At 51.1% G+C, this 17154-nt stretch overlaps 1 protein-coding gene across 23 annotated transcripts in view; it reads left to right on the top strand.

The window, feature by feature from the left end:
• The window catches only part of CAMK2G (calcium/calmodulin dependent protein kinase II gamma), a 55398-nt gene that overhangs the window by 16400 nt on the left and 21844 nt on the right, over positions 1 to 17154 (top strand). For 12 of the 23 annotated variants that reach the window (XM_055536247.1, XM_055536237.1, XM_055536258.1 and 9 more), the window contains exons 4-12: positions 3518 to 3572; positions 4431 to 4496; positions 6676 to 6748; positions 6918 to 7020; positions 7449 to 7532; positions 7967 to 8061; positions 8629 to 8751; positions 12499 to 12582; positions 12856 to 12898. In XM_055536247.1, coding sequence (XP_055392222.1) covers positions 3518 to 3572; positions 4431 to 4496; positions 6676 to 6748; positions 6918 to 7020; positions 7449 to 7532; positions 7967 to 8061; positions 8629 to 8751; positions 12499 to 12582; positions 12856 to 12898 — 726 coding nt within the window. Of the gene's footprint in view, positions 1 to 3517; positions 3573 to 4430; positions 4497 to 6675; positions 6749 to 6917; positions 7021 to 7448; positions 7533 to 7966; positions 8062 to 8628; positions 8752 to 12498; positions 12583 to 12855; positions 12899 to 15403; positions 15467 to 17154 lie in introns of all 23 variants that reach the window. The other 11 variants (XM_055536235.1, XM_055536233.1, XM_055536241.1 and 8 more) reach the window with 2 other exon arrangements.

Raw genomic sequence — 17154 nt, 5'->3', positions numbered from 1 at the left:
AAGTGTAGCAATAACAGTTGCAAAGAAAGAGATGGAAACGTTGGAGCATAGGCGAGCAGCTCCCAGATCCTGCCCACCTGCTCCTTCCTGGAGGGCAGCCTTCACTCCCGCCAGCCCCTTGGATGACACGACCTCCTCCCCAGCCCTGTATTTCCATGGGCATGAACAGTGATACTTTGTCAGTGCTTTTTTGACCAAAGTTTGTTAGTTAAAATGTGGCATACTGTCGGGTGGTTTTTAAAGAATTGGAAATAGCCACAAGGTTTGGGTTGTGGCTTTGTCAGTACTTGAAGGTAAAGACAGTGAGTGTGTTGTTTTTGGCCTGTTCTTCCTTCCACAGTTTGTAAAGAACAATAACTAGGTTTATGACTGTAATGCAGCAAATGCTTCATGCTTCTTTTCCCAGATCTTCCTGTCTAGGGTTGGTCTGGTTCTCCTTGGCCTCCATACCCTCTCATGACTATGCAATGGCCTGGGTATTGGATTTTTTTCCCCCCACACATCCCTTACTTCTCCCCAACAGCCGCTAATGCTTGGTTATGTATTTGTATAAGTGCTTCTTTAAAACCCGTCCCCCCTGAGGCTGCTGGGTCTCTCTTGTTCATAGCTGCGTCCTTGGCATGTCCAGCCACGCCTGCTTCAGGGAGGGTGCCACGGGGACATCATTGAGCAAGTCAGAATGGCCAGGGCTAAGAGGGACAGGTTAGAGCTCCTTTGCCCAAGAGGATGGAGAAGGTGACTCCCTCCGGGCAGTTCTAAAAAATTAGGGATCTTAATATTGGCCTGCTTTGGCCTCAAGTCTCAGCTCTGCCACTCAGTGTAACTTTGGGTGAGTTTCTTTTGGAGCCTCTGTTTCCTGTCCTGTTACACAGACGTTAATAGAAGTACCTATCCCACAGAGCTAATGCAAGGGTTCAATCCAAAAATATGTGTAAAGCTCTTGGCATAATGCCTGGCACATTGAAACAGCTCAACTAAGTGTTAGGTATTATCATTTGGATCTTTATTATTGCGAATCTGCTAGGTTGGCACTTAGAGTGGTGCAATCAAGTTTCTCCTCTTGTTCTCAGCCCCCTGTTCATTTTCTCTACAAATGGAAAGAGAAAGATAGCAGTCTTGCTCAGTGGTGGAGCCTTCCACACCTGTCCCTCCTTGCCTTGGCGGTGCCTGGCCCTGGGACACACATCAAAGCAGAGCTCTGGGCTGGGCGGCCTGAGAGGACTAGTCTTCCCTCGCCGCTCTGCTCAGCTGACTCCCCTCCCAGTCTCCTTACACCTGGACTCTGTGTGTGGTCTTCCTGGGGAAGGGCAAGTGCTGATGACTCCCTGTCTGGACAGAGGCATGGGTGCCTGTCCTTTTTGCCCTTCTGGGCTTGGGGCAGGGGGTGGGGTGTGTGGGTCTGGGATCAGGGGTCCTGGGGAAGATAGCCAGTGCCAGGACTCCCCTGGGAATCCCTGTTAGCATCGTGCCTGCTGCCCTGTTAGTGCCTCCTGCCGCTGCTGTTAGTCACCTCCCTAATGAAGCTGGTCTTTAGCTTCTGGGACAGCTGATTTCCAGGGGATTATTTGTATTACACACTTTAATGCGTTTTAATAGCAAATTTTTAATTAAATGGAAAGTCCTTTTGGAAGCAAGGGAGCAGCATCTGCAGCAGGGCTCAGCATGAGCCACCCATTCCGGCCAGAGAAGTGCAAGTCAGGATCGGGGGTGGCAGGGCTTTGGGGGAGCTCGCCTGAGCGCGCCTGGGTTAGTGAGGGGAGGGGGGAGGCAGGGGTCTGGCTGTAGCTTCTTCATTCTGTCACCCACAGGCCTAGAAAAGTATGAACTTGTTCGCCTAAGTACAGGAGAGAATCATTTGAGGAGGAGGGATCTTAGGAGTACCACCCGCCTTTGATTCTGTTGGGAAATCGCAGAAGTACTGAGTTCTGGTGGAATTTTGAGGTTGAGTAACCAGATCAGATCTAATAAGGTCGGCAGTATGAAGCATAAACAATTGCTGGGCCCTGGTTCTCGCCCTGGCAGGCCCGAGTCCTCATTTGTCAAGTGAGGAAAAGCACAGGGCTCCAGTGATGGCTGAGGGCCTGGATTTTACATTCAGCTCATCTTGCTGTGGGGCAAGGGGGAGGTAGGGAAGTGCCTCAGTCCTGAGGGGACGCCCTCACACTGGAAATGGAAGGTATCATTCGAGCTGGTGGGGCCTGACACACAAGAGACTTCTTTGTATGTAAGAGCTTCACTGGTCGGTTTGGTGTCAGGCCATTCCTAAAGTGAGGAACTCCTGGAACTGCGTGAAGGTCAAACAGAGGGAGCCCTTTGGGACACAGGCTCTCCATCAGGCGAGTGCAGGTGAGGGAAGGGACCAAGCAGGAGGGTTGATCAGAGCAGACTTGCGTTTGCATTAGAATGATGCTGAGGGGGGCGGTTGGCATTTAACCCCCTGAGGTGGCTTTGTGGGCAGAAGCTTGAGGAGGAGACCTCAGCAGCATCAGGTTGGGCTCTTGCCCAGGAGCTCTGGAGGCTGTGAGTGGGAAGAGATTCTGCTCACCAGCCTTTTCTTTCGCTTTTACTGCAGCTCCATGCAGTAGCCTCCTGTACCCATCTTGTGGGCACATTCGTGAGCGGTTTCTCTCCAGGCTCCACTGCTTTGTCGCCTGGGTGTGTGGGCTCCTCCACATTTCTTGTAGGCAACAGTGGTATAAACCAGTCTTTGGAGTCAGAAGGAGCTGGGTTTACATCTGGGCCCACCAGATCTTTGGCCTTTGGCAAGAAACTCTATGCCTTTGAGCCTCCATTGTCCTCATCTGTGGAATGGGAGTAATACTTATCTCGGAGTGGTCATCAGAAATAATAAACTCCTTGAAGTAGACACTATGTCCTTCCTAAATCCTACCATCTACGACACACAGTCAGCACTCAATACATACTTGCAGCTTAAGTAATGTACGCAAAGACCCTAACTCAAGGCCTGGCATGAAGTCAGCACTTAATAAATGGTTATTGTCGTTGCCTGAATCTGTGTGTTGCCTGCTGGGCTGTGCCTTTCCCACTTCTTCCCCTCCCCCAACTTCTTCTGCTCCCATTTACTCCAGGGTCTCCCATCTTGTCTTTCTCTGTCCCTCTGCGGTCTGCATCCCTAGGTGCTTCTCGCTCTGCACTGCACCATTACGCATCACCCTCACGCGTCACGTCCCAGGACCACCTTCGCTGGGACCAGCCCCTCTCGGAAGAAGGTTCCTGCTTTTCTCTGTCTTGCCTTAACTTCTTAGCCACAAAGCTTCTGTCTCTCGCCTACATCTGAGGCAGTCTGAGATGGTGACCCGAGCCCTGGACCTGGGGTCTGGTCATCTCTGCTCTGTGGCTGCATCTTGGACCCAGGGATGCTGGGCATCTGCCCCTTCTTGGGAAAGAGCCTGTGGGGCTGACAGGATGGGGCAGGGCTGGGGTGGCCAAGGAGGAGAGGAGTAGGCTTTCCAGGTTTTCTCTCTGTTAATCTCTGTCCCCATCTCCTCTCTTGCAGTACGCCTCCATGACAGTATTTCTGAAGAAGGGTTTCACTACCTCGTGTTTGACCTGTAAGTGCCACTTTCTGAGGGTGTGGGGGCCTTTCCCTCCAGCTGGCTCAAGAGGAAGGCTTGGGAAAAAAGCCCTAAACTGGGTCTTCAGCCTCTGCCAAGGGTCCCTCTCCTTTGCCCATGGAGAGGGGTTTGATTTTGAACATCCTCTGGTCATGAGCAGATTGCCGAGGGCCTCCTTCCTCACTCAGTGGTGCTCCAGGGCTCTGACCCTGGGGTGGCATTGCTCTTGCATTTTCTGTTCAGCAGCACACCTTGTGCAGATGCTTTTTTTCCCCTTGTTTCTCAGTGTGTTGTCCTTAGCGGAGATACACAACGTAGCTCTTTGCCTGACCTTAAGAATTCTGGGAAATTGAAGGCACCTTTTATTAGTTGTAAACTGGGCTCCCATTGGTCTCTCCTCCACTCTGGTTGTGGTTTAATGTCTTAAAAGTGGTTCTTCACCTAATGGAAATGCCTCTTTGGTATTTTCAGGGTTGGGTCTCTGTGTCCTTGGTCTCATTATTCTTCAGCTTCAGAAGTAGGTCAGTCCTTCTTGGGCAGCTGGATCTTAGTATTCATATTGGTCTCAAAGAAAGCTAAGACTGTTTGAATAAGTCAGTTATTTTCTCTTAACTGCCTGTACATTCATCTTTATCAGAGTATTAGGTAATCTACAAATTATAGACAGAAATGTGCAGGAGGTGGGGAGGGCTCACATTCTCCCAGGAAGAAGCTCCGTTTCATTGAAGGATCGGTGTGTTCTGAGCTTGCAGACGAAGCTCATGTAGAGTTGCCACGTCTCTAAAACCGTTGTACAGTGTGGCTGTTGGTTACCTGTTGGGTGCTGCCTCCTCTGACCCTCTTTGTTGGTTGCAGTGTTACCGGCGGAGAGCTGTTTGAAGACATTGTGGCCAGGGAGTACTACAGTGAAGCCGATGCCAGGTGAGACGAGGGCCCTGAGGTATAAGTGTGCCTCTTAACCATCTTAGGGGGCAGAGCATTGTGCCTGTTGGAACCGTCTTTGGGAGCGGTCAGAAGAGCTCTTACCTGGACAAAGATTCTGTAGGGTTGGACTCAGGCTACATTCCATGGGCATGCTTAGAAGTTAATAATTCAGCACTCCCAGATCAGTTTTCTGCAAAGCTCTTACAAATCTCTTTCACCCTGTCACACCAGAAATACCTTTCCTTTGCACCACTGTATACTCATGAGGGCCCAAGGGCCCTCCCTATCTCCACTTTCTTCTTCTGACAAACTCTACTGCATACAAGGCATCCTGGGAATGATCCAGAGATGGGGAAAACATGGTTTGTGTCCCAAAGGAGTGTAAACGTCTGGGTTAATAATCCAACCAGGGAACTTCCTGGGAGATTTCAGCCACCATCACCTTATGTCTTGACCACCAGGACTTTTCAGGTTGGAGGACCATTCCTCGGCCACACCGCTCAGCCCCCAGCCCTCTAAGAAACTCTGGCAGCTTCTCCACATGACGCAGCAGAATTCCTCCCACACCACAGCTCCTGGGCACTTGTTTGGCCTGCCTTTCCTGCCCGGCTCCTCCCCCACCCCAGATTTTTTCTGAGGGTGATGTCCTGACAACCTGATCTTGAGTGTCCTGCCTGCAGCCTCCTCAGGCATGTGTGGCAGCTCGGGCTGCCTCTGGGGGCATGGAGGGGGAAACACAGCTTCCTCACAGATTTCCCAACCCTTAGAGGCCAACGTTTGCTGATCAGCTTCAGATGCTTCAGCCTCAGGAAAAATTCTCAAGTGGGAGATGAATTCCAGTGCCAGCAGGGGAGGACCAGGCTCTGGGGCGGGAGGAGGAGGCGGCGATAGCTCAGGGAGCCTGGCGGGGAGGAGGGGGAGCTGGGGCGATGACTGTACCAGTGTGCTTGGCCTGGCTCTGCTGGGACACTTCGCACTTTTGCCATTTTTGGCCAGAAGGCTCTCCCTGCTAGCTTGGCTCTGTTCTAATTATATATTTCTGTGGAGACTCGCCTCTTCAGCTCAGTCTTAAAGTCTCTTCGGCCTACTCTTGGACCATGTCCTTATGGGGAGGCCTGAGCCTCAGCCTCCAGGAACCCAGCGAGACACTTTGGCTCTTGTGGAAGCCCCAGCCTCAGATTTCAGAGGAAGGAATACTGTCAGTCCAGGTTACTGATGTTCAGGCCGGATCATTTTTGGTCGTGAGGGCCCCTCTTGTGCATTGTAGGTTTAGAAGCATCCCTGGCCTCGATCTGCTCGATGCCAATAGCACCCTCCCTCTCAGTGGTGACTACCAGCAGTGTCTCCAGGCGTTGCCAGATGTCCCCTAGGGGGGCCGAAATCAGCCTCTGGTTTTCTCCAGTGCTCTGGACTGCTGGTGCACTCCACCGGGAGTTGACCACAGGCGTGGAGGATGGTTTGGAAAGTGGACGGCCTTCGAGAATTTGAGAATCAGCTGCCGAATGTGACTCTAGGCTGGTTTGTCTTTTTCTGTGCAAAAGCATGATGAGAAGTGCTCTTTGGGGTGCCTCTGAAACTCTCTTAAGTGTCTTGTTTCTCGATGATGCCTGTGTACTCATTTCTCTCCCCTACTAGATGATAAACTTCAGGGCAGGCACTGGGTCCCCTATACAGCTGGTGCAATACCCAGCCCAGTGCTTATAGGTGCTTGATAAATGTTTACCTACCCCCAAAACAACTTAGGCTTGGCTGGACTGTCCTTCCTGAGTTGCCACCACAAGCCTCTTCCAAGAACACAGTTACTATAGGGGTTAAGAGGAAGGAGGAAGGGGTTGGATGGTGGGTGTCTCTTTCTCAGGAGTCTGAGGTATTCTTCCTTGGAAACAAATTGGATATGTTGAGCCTTCACAATCTAAGGAGGTTTGGTGGACCCTGTTCTAGTCTATCCTCTGCTGTTATCTAGTAGAAGACCCTGGACAAACCACTTAGTCTGCTTGGGCCTCAGTTTTCTCTTTTGTAAAGTAGGTTGAACAGATGATGTCCAAAGTCCAAGGTTTTAGCTCCTCTTTCAGTGATTCTGTGTGAATCCGTTACCCAGAGTTAAGTGCTTTAGTCTACAGCATGTGGTTGTGGATGGTTTTACCCTGCACTGACCTTTCTTTTTGTGCTTTTGCAGCCACTGTATACATCAGATTCTGGAGAGTGTTAACCACATCCACCAGCACGACATCGTCCACCGGGACCTGAAGGTACTTACTGCCTGGGTCCCCTTTGCCTCTTGTTTGTGAATCACTGGCGCCACCTGGTGCCAGGTGATAGCACTGCATGGTAACAAGCTAAGCTCCTTCTGGGCTGAGGGATTGGTGCCTCACGAGGTGAGGTGCCTCACATGGTGCCTACAATGTCTTCCTTATACAGCCTGAGAACCTGCTGCTGGCGAGTAAATGCAAGGGTGCTGCTGTCAAGCTGGCTGATTTTGGCCTAGCCATCGAAGTACAGGGAGAGCAACAGGCTTGGTTTGGTAAGAGTGACCCTGTCTTCCTGGAATGCAGCTCCCGCCCTTCCTCCTCTTCCTGATCTGCCTTCCTCTTTCAGAACTACAGGCCAGACCCTTAATGGTCCTGGCCTCCTCAGAGACTGGAGGAAGGGCGGGCACAGAGCTCCCCCTGGCCCTCCGTGACTCAGTACAGTGAGACTAGCTGCTGTCAGCGCTGCGTTCTTGCTGCCTCTGGGGACAATGGGAGTTCCTTTAAGGCACACGTATTTGCCCTCTGGTTTAGATTCCGGGCACTGCAAGAAGCCCAGCCCGTCGTCTCTTGCTGCCCAAGTGCTGAGAGCTTATGTAGCCAAATCAACAGGAGTAAGAAGGGACTTGGGGAAAACTGCTGATGTGGATTTAATGAGAGAGAAAGTGGGTTCAGTGTGCCTCCGCTCTCTCTTCCGCTACAGGTTTTGCTGGCACCCCAGGTTACTTGTCCCCTGAGGTCTTGAGGAAAGATCCCTATGGAAAACCTGTGGATATCTGGGCCTGCGGTAAGCCCATTCCACACACTCAGCTTTTTGGTGTTAAGGGCGCTCAACTTCCAGTGATGACAAGAAAGAGGCATTGCTATTCCCTGCGGGTCCCACAGGCATCTGGTATATGCGAAGTCACAGCATTTGCTCTGGTGTCCCCCGGGATGGCTGTTCCTTTCACAATCTCCTCCCCAGCTTCTTAGATGATGATGTCCCCTTCTCAAAGAGGGATTTACCCATGCCTTAGTGGGTGGGTTGTGCCTGAAGAAGTCCCAGATATGGCATGGTGATGTGGGGCGTAAAGCACAGTGGCACAGCATTGTCGGCTGCCATCCACCTCTCTCTCTGGGATGGTCCTTGACTTTCTGGGTGGCTCAGAACCCCATGTGGCTTTTCTTGGTTCTTTAGCAAAGCAGGTGACTGACCCCAGTGACCTGTATTCTGTCTTGTAGGGGTCATCCTGTATATCCTCCTGGTGGGCTACCCTCCTTTCTGGGATGAGGATCAGCACAAGCTATATCAGCAGATCAAGGCTGGAGCCTATGATGTAAGGACCAGTTTGTTCTTGCCCCTCTGTCCAGGGGAAGGGAGTGTGCTGAGTGTGTTGCAGGGTGTGGGGAGTGTCAGGGATTTTGAGGACCATATAGGCCTCAATTCTTGTCACCACCTGTCCCAGGGAGCAACTTTTTTGCACAGCCATTGTTGGTGGCTGTAAAATCACGGAGTCCACTAAAGTCCTTCATTCTGTTATTTGCAAAGAATGGCGTGGCTGTGTAGTGTGCCGTGCGACACAGAGATGAGAAGTGTGGTGGCTCCTCCCACTGCGGTGGGGCCTTGGGCACAGTGTTGAACAGTGGGTTCCTCCTCGTAGGGAGATGGAGTTGAACCAGAAGATGTCAGGGTCCCCTGGTATGATATTCTGTCATTCTAACCGTGATTGTTCTGTTTTTCTTCAATCTTTAAGTTGACTCAGGTCCTGGGATACCCAGTGCTTAGCCCACTTCATGCTAGGCAGCTTTCGATAGTTAACCAGGGTTAACCTTGTAACCCTGGTTACAAGGGGTATAAGGTGCACAGATTTCATATCCCTCCTTCTCCTGTTCCCACTTCTTAGTTCCCATCACCAGAGTGGGACACAGTGACTCCAGAAGCCAAGAACTTGATCAACCAGATGCTGACCATAAACCCCGCAAAGCGTATCACAGCTGACCAGGCTCTTAAGCACCCATGGGTCTGCGTAAGTGTCTTCTCCTGAGGTCAAGGTGATCCAGGATATCTGCTCGCAATGTGCTCGTAGCACTGTCTTTACCCTCCTTCTTGGGACTAGAGAATAATCATTTGCGGCCTTGAGCTAAGACGCTGCAGAGGGGACAGCGGACTGGGTGGGGCCCAGGGGCAGCATATGTTACCAAGAGAAGCCAGGGAAGCGACTGGGACTAACTGGCCTCTCCCTGACCTTCCCTCACTCATTTGGGAGGTATGACTTAGTTTTGCTGTTGAATAAGGGCTTAGGTTGACCCTTGCAGACTCTAGTTGATGACAGAAAGCAGCCAGCAGAACTCAAAAGTAAATTGCCATGCCTAGAATGCATATCCAGATTCCAAATCAGACAACTCTAATGAGAAGGTGATGAGACCCAACAAATAAACAAAAGGGGCCTGTGAGCAATGAAAAAGAGCTCCTGAAGTTCAGTCACAAAGCTCATTCTAGGAGAGCCCCCAGGCTATCGATGTGGGTTGTCATCATGCTCTATTTGTGTGTAAACTTCTATCTGGCTGCAATATCTTTTTTCAAACAGGGTCTGCTATAGTCAGGCCTCCTGACAACCGTGATGCATGTATTTATTTGTTCTTTTCCATGTTTACTGAATGCCTCTTTGGTGCTGGTCCCTGTGTGCTGGAGATACAAAGATGAATAAGGCCTGGTGCCTTCCCCCACAGATCTCAGAGATGATCTGGGGAGACAGGCACTCAAGCAGGCAACCAGTCTGCAATGTGACAAGTACGTAAAAAAAATCTAACGAGTGTATAGGAGTCCCTGCCATCTCTGGTGGGCAGTGGGATTGCTGAAGGCATGGAGGAGGTGAGCTCTGTCCTGGTTTTTGGCAGATTACTGGAAGTTCCCCAGGATGATAACCTGCAGACTGAGGTTAGCACGGGCTAAGGTGAGGCCATGGGGAATTATGGCGAGATTAAGGAATGTTAAGTAGTTTGGTGGTAGATGAAGGTAGGGCTACAGGAATATAAAAGAACGAAGCCAAAAACGATTCCAGTGACATACAAGTTTCTGCCTAAGGAGTTTGGGTGTTATTCTGAAAGCATAGGGAACCATTTAAGAGTTTCAAAGAGGGAATGAAATACGCAATTAAGAAAGATCACTTTGGAAGCTGTGTAGAAAATGGAATTGAGGCAGGGGCAGAGAGAGCTAAAGAAGCTGTTGTGGTTGTCTAAGCAAGGCCAGACAAGGTTTCAGCTAAGGGTAATGATAGGATAGGTGGTGTGGCAAGGACTGGACACATTTGAGAGATATTTGAGAGAGGAAATAAAAAGGACTCTGTGACCTTTTGGATTTGGAAATCCAAATCCACTTTCCAAATCCACTTTCTGGATTTGGAAAGTGAAGGTCTTTTGAGAGAGGGATCTATGCGAATTGCCAGGTTTTGAGTTGGTAACTGAGTTGGAGGGTTGTACCATTCACTCACCCAGAGGAAACCTAGAAGAGGAACACTTTTATGAGAAAAGACGATGATTTTAGTTTCATACATGTTAAGTATGAGGGCGTCCAGCTGGAGACATCTCGTGGGGAGTTAGGAGTATAGAGAAGAAGTTAAAAATCAGAAATACAGGTTGTGGTCATTTGTGTATGGATGGTGTTGGGGCTATAGAAATAGATGGGATTGGTTCTCTGCTAATTGAATCCTTACTGTGCGTTGTTGTAAGAGAAGATATGGCCACCAGCATTTAGTGGCCCAGAGAGGAGCCAGCAAAGGGGGCTGCGAATGAGAATGTCCATGGGAGAAGGAAGATCAGGAGATCCTAAGAAACAGGAGGTCTCAGGAAGGGAGGGTCTGTAATCAGATGCTTCAGAAAGTCCATGATAAAGATGGAAGAGAGCCTGTTGGCTGTGACCAGTTAAAAGCATTGTTTCATTATTTCACTGAAAGAGGCAGTGGAGGCAGAGAGACTGATGATACTGCTTAGAGAAGATGGATGAGTCAGGGGAATTTTTAAAATCTTGCAATTGATTATATTGTGTTGACTACAGAGAAGAATATTATCCAGAATAAAGGGTTAAAAATATTGGCTAAATTTTGGCTCAATGAGACCTGTAGAAGGTGTCCTATCTACTAATCTGGAAGATAATTTGACATGTTTTAGAAAGTGAAGTTGCTCAGTCATGTCTGAGTCTTTGCGACCCCATGGGCTGTGGCCTACCAGGCTTCTCCATCCATGGGATTTTCCAGGCAAGAGTACTGGAGTGGGTTGCCATTTCCTTCTCCAGTGTAAAAAACAATGAGGGGTGATGCTTCTGAGACCTGAGATTAGGTTGCAGGGGGGTGAAAATCAGCTTGTGGGGGGAAGGCTGGAACTGAAGAAGTTCTTGCTCGACCATCTATCATTTCTCTTGGTTTAGAAGTTTACACTTTGGAGGAGGAAATGAAATATGATACACACACATACACACCCCCACTCCAGAAGGTAGACAGAAGGGAGAGTTGCTTCGGGATCCAGGAAAGGGAGAAGCCAGGAATGAGGGCAGGGATGGCAGGGTGGTCCCATGGGGGTGTGGGCACCAGGCTACATTTTGTGGGTTTTATTTTTCTAGCAGACTAGCCAAGATATCTGCCATCTATGGGGTCGCACAGAGTCGGACACGACTGAAGTAACTTAGCAGCAGCAGCAGCCAAGATATAACAAGAGCAGAGTAAAGGGATAAGCCACTTAAAACGGGTACTCAAGAATTGTGGGAATAGTATGTTCTGGGGGCATGTTTGTGGGCCCTACTCCCTATCATCCTGTATATCTCAGTAGCCCCGGAGGACATCTCTGTATTAGGGTATTATGTAATAACTGATGCTTGTATTGCTGACCCTGAGTCATCAGGGAAATGTAAATCATGTCCGAGGGACTCTGTTTAAAAGTTAGCAGTAATACACTGAAGAAAAATTCCCATCCAAAATGATGAAGAGAATTGATGCTTCATGGTAAAGAGCCTCAGTGTCTCAGATCACAACTTCATTTAGGACATTGTAGGGGGCTGCTGGAGAAGGCGATGGCACCCCGCTCCAGTACTCTTACCTGGAGAATCCCATGGACGGAGGAGCCTGGTGGGCTGCAGTCCATGAGGTCGCTAAGAGTCGGACACGACTGAACGACTTCACTTTCACTTTTCACTTTCATGCACTGGAGAAGGAAACTGGCACTGGCAACCCACTCCAGTGTTCTTGCCTGGAGAATCCCAGGGACGGGGGAGCCTAGTGGGCTGCCGTCTCTGGGATTGCACCGAGTCGGACATGACTGAAGCGACTTAGCAGCAGCAGCAGGGGCCTGCTGAGAGGAGCTTTTGGAAAGAATGAATGCTCTCTGTAGAGAGCAAGACCCCTTCCTGTTTTCTCACTGCCCAGAATCTGGAGTGCTTTAGGTGCTCACTAAATAGTAGGTGAAGGAATAACCGCGTGCGGATCACAACGCAGAGAATACTCGCACTTTCCATCGCCTCCATCCCCTAAGGAAGATCGGAAGGCTCTCTCGGGCACCCTCATCCAGCATCAATTACCAGCGGTGTTTTCATGTTCAAATTATTGTCCTTACATAACCTTGAGTTTGGGGTAGAGCTTTTATTGTAAAAGCATTTTCACATCTATGACTTCATCTTATCTTTGGAGCAACTGGGGTGGCTGAGCACAAGGCCACCGGTGCTGGGACTATGGTGAGGGGCAGAGGATATGCCTGGGGGCTCACAGGCCTGTCTGTTTGGCTTCCAGCAACGGTCCACGGTGGCATCTATGATGCATCGTCAAGAGACAGTGGAGTGCCTACGCAAGTTCAATGCCCGGAGAAAACTGAAGGTGAGTTGTGCCTCCTGGGCCAGGCTGCCAGTGTCCTGAAATCGTATCTTTTGGCAGTACGCCCCCTGTCCCATCACAACAGGAGAGAGAGAGTGAATCTTCCCAGTCATCACCCCCATTAATCGGCCGACTGGGACAATCTCTCATGGCTGGAGCTGAGCTATGAACGTGGTACCTAAGGAGGGCCCCTCGCCAGCTGTTGCGCTCTGCCTGAGAACAGAGCACGCTTCTGGAGAGCCTGATGGAATTCACAGGACCCTCTTCTTTTTCCAGGGTGCCATCCTCACAACCATGCTTGTCTCCAGGAACTTTTCAGGTATGTGTTCAGCTGTGCACTTTCATTCTCTGAGGTGAGTGGGTCAGGATGGGCTGTTGCCAGGTATCATGCCATCCCGATGCTGGGTATCTCAGGCAGCACCTTGACCAGGATGGTGAGGATGCTGTTTGGAGGCCCTGCTACGGCTGAGTCTTGTAACCTGAAATTCTGGGGAGCTTTACTTGACTTCAGGTTTATGATCGGCATTTCCTAGAACCTCACAAAGAGTAGCCTGCCCAGTCTTCCATTTATGTTGTCCTTGGGGATTCTTAATTCTCTGAAGACTCTCAGCACTTTAAGATTTTAGACAGTCTCAAGGGCACTGGAAGATGTGCTTGGGAAAAGAGATGAGATACAGTGAATCTTCCCAGTTACCCCCATTAATTGGCCGACTAGGACGATCTCTTCGTCGTTGTGTCCAAGTAGCAATGACTAATAGAAATCATTCCAGATGTTTAAACCATTTACAGCGACTATGCTTAAAATATTCTCTGTGATACCAACCGTAAAAATGAAGAAACAGGCCAGCAGGATGGAGGGAAAGGAACTTGCTTAAATTTGTATGCAGAATTGGGAGTCTTGGGACCAATAATTTGTAAATCACACTTGACGTTTCTTTTTAAGATGCAAGACACTCCACCTTCCCGAACTGCCCTCCCACCCCTGCCCTCATCATTGTTGGCCTTCCGTTGGGAAGCATCGTGGCTTTTCTGTGAGGAAAAGAGTAATGACAGGACTTAAAAGACAGAAAGGTCTCTTCCCAACTTGCCTTTTCCCCGGTCCTCCCTTCCCCTCCCTCCCAGCCCCACTGGCTTGGTTCAAGACTTCCCCTGCTTTCTCCTAACCAGACTCCCACCCTTGCTTTCCCTCTGCACAGCCATGGTGCGGGGGGAGGGGGTGTGCAGGAGGTTCAGGTGGATGCTCCCTGGGCAGAGATTGCTCCCTTGAACTTGAGTCCATAGGCCTGGCTCTAGTAGTTCCTGGTAACCTCCAGCCTTGCCTCTGGGGTTTCATGAACTCTAGACTGTGAGCCACAGGGCCCCGGAAGGTCAGGACTAGACAGTGAGGTGGGAGACTGTCCTCCTCAGAGGGACCTGTGACCCTGGCTGGGGCTCAGTCTTGCGTTGTGGGCACCCGTGAAAGAAAGGCTGTGTTTTGGCTTCACCTTGCAGATGGGGATAGGAGGGCGCAGTGAGCTACTTCCAGCAGAGGTGGCGCTGTTGTCCCGCGTCGGGCCTCTGGTCAGCTACTTCTGCTTACAGCTTCTATGTTCTGGGTTTAAGAAAGCCCTTCGAGAGGATGCTCAAGGGCAGTTCTGTGCCCACCCTAGAATGGGGTGATCTGTTCTCTCTCTGAGTAGAAGAGACGTGAAACAGGCTGCTAGGAAATCGATAGCATGTGCCCGGCCATGAGACAGCCTCCGCGTCAGCTTCTTCTGTCCATTTCAGGAAATTGGTGCCCTAGTTTCAGGAACTCGGTCTCTGTTAGGACACAGCACCTTCCCTGGTCCCTAAAGAGCCTCCTGTCCTTGCTGCTCAGACTCTGTCTGGCCTTCACACTCACTTTGCCCTGGCTCAAGAGACAAAAAAAAAAAAAAAATGTTGCAAGCATTCCAGGATAACCTCTTCTGCCCTCACTCTGGGACAGGTGAAGACAGAGCCTGTCTCCAGAAGCTTCTCTAGAAAGAGGTGTGTACAGGTATAATCAAGAAGAAAGGGCACTTGGTGTGCTACTCCAGGAACAAGTGAGGCTGTTTTCTGAGTTGATCCCAAGTAGAAAAGTTCAGCTTATCCCTGGATTCGAGCAGGTTGGCTAATGGTGAATTCAGGGCTTCTAGAATGTATTGCTTTAGCAGCCTTGATTTTCTTTCTGGGGGCTCATTTTTTGGGCATCTCCACCTTTGGAACACTGTGAAATACAGCCTTTCCTGGCCACCTGCCTTGAAGAGGGAAAGTGACCTGTGTCTCCGAGAAGCTGGGGGCTGTGGAGCATGGTGAACTAGGTCCACAGACCCTCCCTGGGCCCTAGGTGCCTGTCTCTCTACCATTTGGAATGTGGGCGAAGGAAAGGGCTGCCATCTGAAAATGTCCTCCTTTAGGTCCCCTCGGGAGGCAGGTCTGCAGATGAGATTCCGACGCCTCACAGCCTTAAGCTAGGGCTAGGCTGCCTCGGAAAGGACGGCCACCCCTCTCCAAGTCAGGTTTGGGCCTGCAGACCTTCTACCTGAGGTGGTCGTGGGACAGGCGGAGCCCCGGGATTTCCCCACGACCTGTCCAAGCCTGGCCCTCTCAGGTCCCCAGACTGCTGCAGGGCTGGCTGCACCTGCTCACCAGCCTGCCCCCGGCGCCTCCGCTCCCCCAGCTCGGCCGGCTTGGCCACGCCGCCCGGATCCTGCTGTGCGCGGCGGCAGCGGGTTCCTGCGCCTCGCGCTGGGGCATGCTCGCTGCTGACTGGCCCCCGTGGCTTTGCGGCAGCTCTGTGCACTGAGAGACTGTATCCCCTCAGTTGGCAGGCAGAGCTCCGCCCCCGCCTCGCCTGCCGCGAGCGCCGCCGGCCTGGCCGGGCAAGGTACGTGGCATGAGTCCTCCCCGACCGCCTGCCTCGGCTCCCTGCCACCCCACCAGGAGGGCCAGCATGCCAGGCCCGCTCACCAGGGAGGCGAGTCCCATGCTTGCGGGCTGAGATGGGCATGCCGGATGGACCACCTAACTTGGCATCTGCGAGCGCCTCGGTGTTACGGAGCCCCCTAACCAGCCGTGCATGCTGGGCGCTTGCCAACTCTCAGGAGGCAATAGCCTGGGGACGTGGAGCTGGGCAGCAGGAGGCTTTCCTCCCAACGCGCCGCCCGCCTGACAGCCTGGCCTACCTGTGAGGGCTGCGGCCAAGGCGACCCGAGACAACCCTGGCCTGGCCGGGACCTGCGCTGGGGGCCAGGACTAGGCTTCAGCCACACTGGTAGGCCCCGCCCCGCCGCGGGGGAAGCCACGCCCCTCAAAATTGTGAGGTCTGGCCTTGCAAGCCTCTGGGTCTGGAAGGCAATAGAGTGCAGAAGCTGTGCAGACAGCCGTCCCTGGGTTTGGATCCTAGCCCTGCCTCACCCTGAGCAAGTCACAGCAGCTCTCCCAGTCTTAGTTTCCTCATCTCTCCAATGGAGCTAATAACATAACAATTAAAATCATTTTTGACTAAGGCTCTCAACGCTGCCTGTAGGAGAAGACTTGTCCAAAAAATATTCCTGTGGCTGAGACCCCACCCCAGATAAATAAAATCAGAATCCCTAGGGCATGGGATAGGCATAAGCTTTTTTTTTTTCCCCCCCCTAAATTCCCAAGTGATTCTAATGGACTATCAGAGTTGAGAACTTTGATGTATGTAAAGCACTTAACACACTGGCTGGTCAGGCATAGTAGTAAGAGCATAAAAAAAATTTTTTTTCAGATCACCCCAGCATTAACTGGAGATAGGACCGAAGTCTGTTTTTGGAGGTCAGAGTTGTTGTGATTCTCACGGGAGACCCAGCTTGGGTAGGAATGGCCACCTGAAGGGAAGAATGGCAGCAGTAGTGACCGTTGTTAACACTTGCTGAATGCTTGCTATGTGCCAGGCACTCTGCTAAGTGCTTTTCATGCCACGATCCCATTTTATAGATAAAGAAACTGAGGTTCAGAGAGATTAAGTAACTCACACAGCTAGTAAGCAGTAGATCCAAGATGCAAGCCCATCAGAGTCAAGGTGGATCAGACAGTTGGACTGATTCTGTCTCCCTGGAATCTCCCATCTGCTGCCTGCCACCTTCCTGAGGCCTTTGTGGCCAACAGACATCACCATCCTTCCTAGTGGAGCTCATCAGCATCAGCCTGTCCCTGGCTACAGTCTGTCTGCCCAGTCCTTTCTGCTCAGTGGGTCCAGAGACTAGACTCTGAGGAAAGGGTGGCATTGAGGACCTGCCCAGTCAAGGCTTCAGCCCCCCGGCAAAACCCTCCTGTAGGTGGTCCTGGTCTCTGTGTCTGTGTCTGTCTGTCCTCACGTCTGGTCTCCTTTGTGAACTGTGACACTCTTGTTTCTTGAGAACACTCAGGAGATGTCTTGCATCCTTGCAGCTTGGCCGTCCTGAGAATTTCCATGGCATCTAGGGGTGGAGCCCTCACCTTTCACCCTGGCATTCTGCTTCCAGGCCTAGGTGGAAGCTGTTGAAGGCAGAGTTCCCAATCGCCCAGGCAGCCCCAGTGTTGATTGTGGTTTTCTCCTAAGCCCGG

This window comes from Bubalus kerabau, chromosome 1 (assembly GCF_029407905.1).
Source record: "Bubalus kerabau isolate K-KA32 ecotype Philippines breed swamp buffalo chromosome 1, PCC_UOA_SB_1v2, whole genome shotgun sequence".
Lineage (NCBI taxonomy): Eukaryota > Metazoa > Chordata > Mammalia > Artiodactyla > Bovidae > Bubalus > Bubalus kerabau.
Note: the sequence above shows the minus strand (reverse complement) of the source record. Positions and strands in the feature narration are given on the sequence as shown.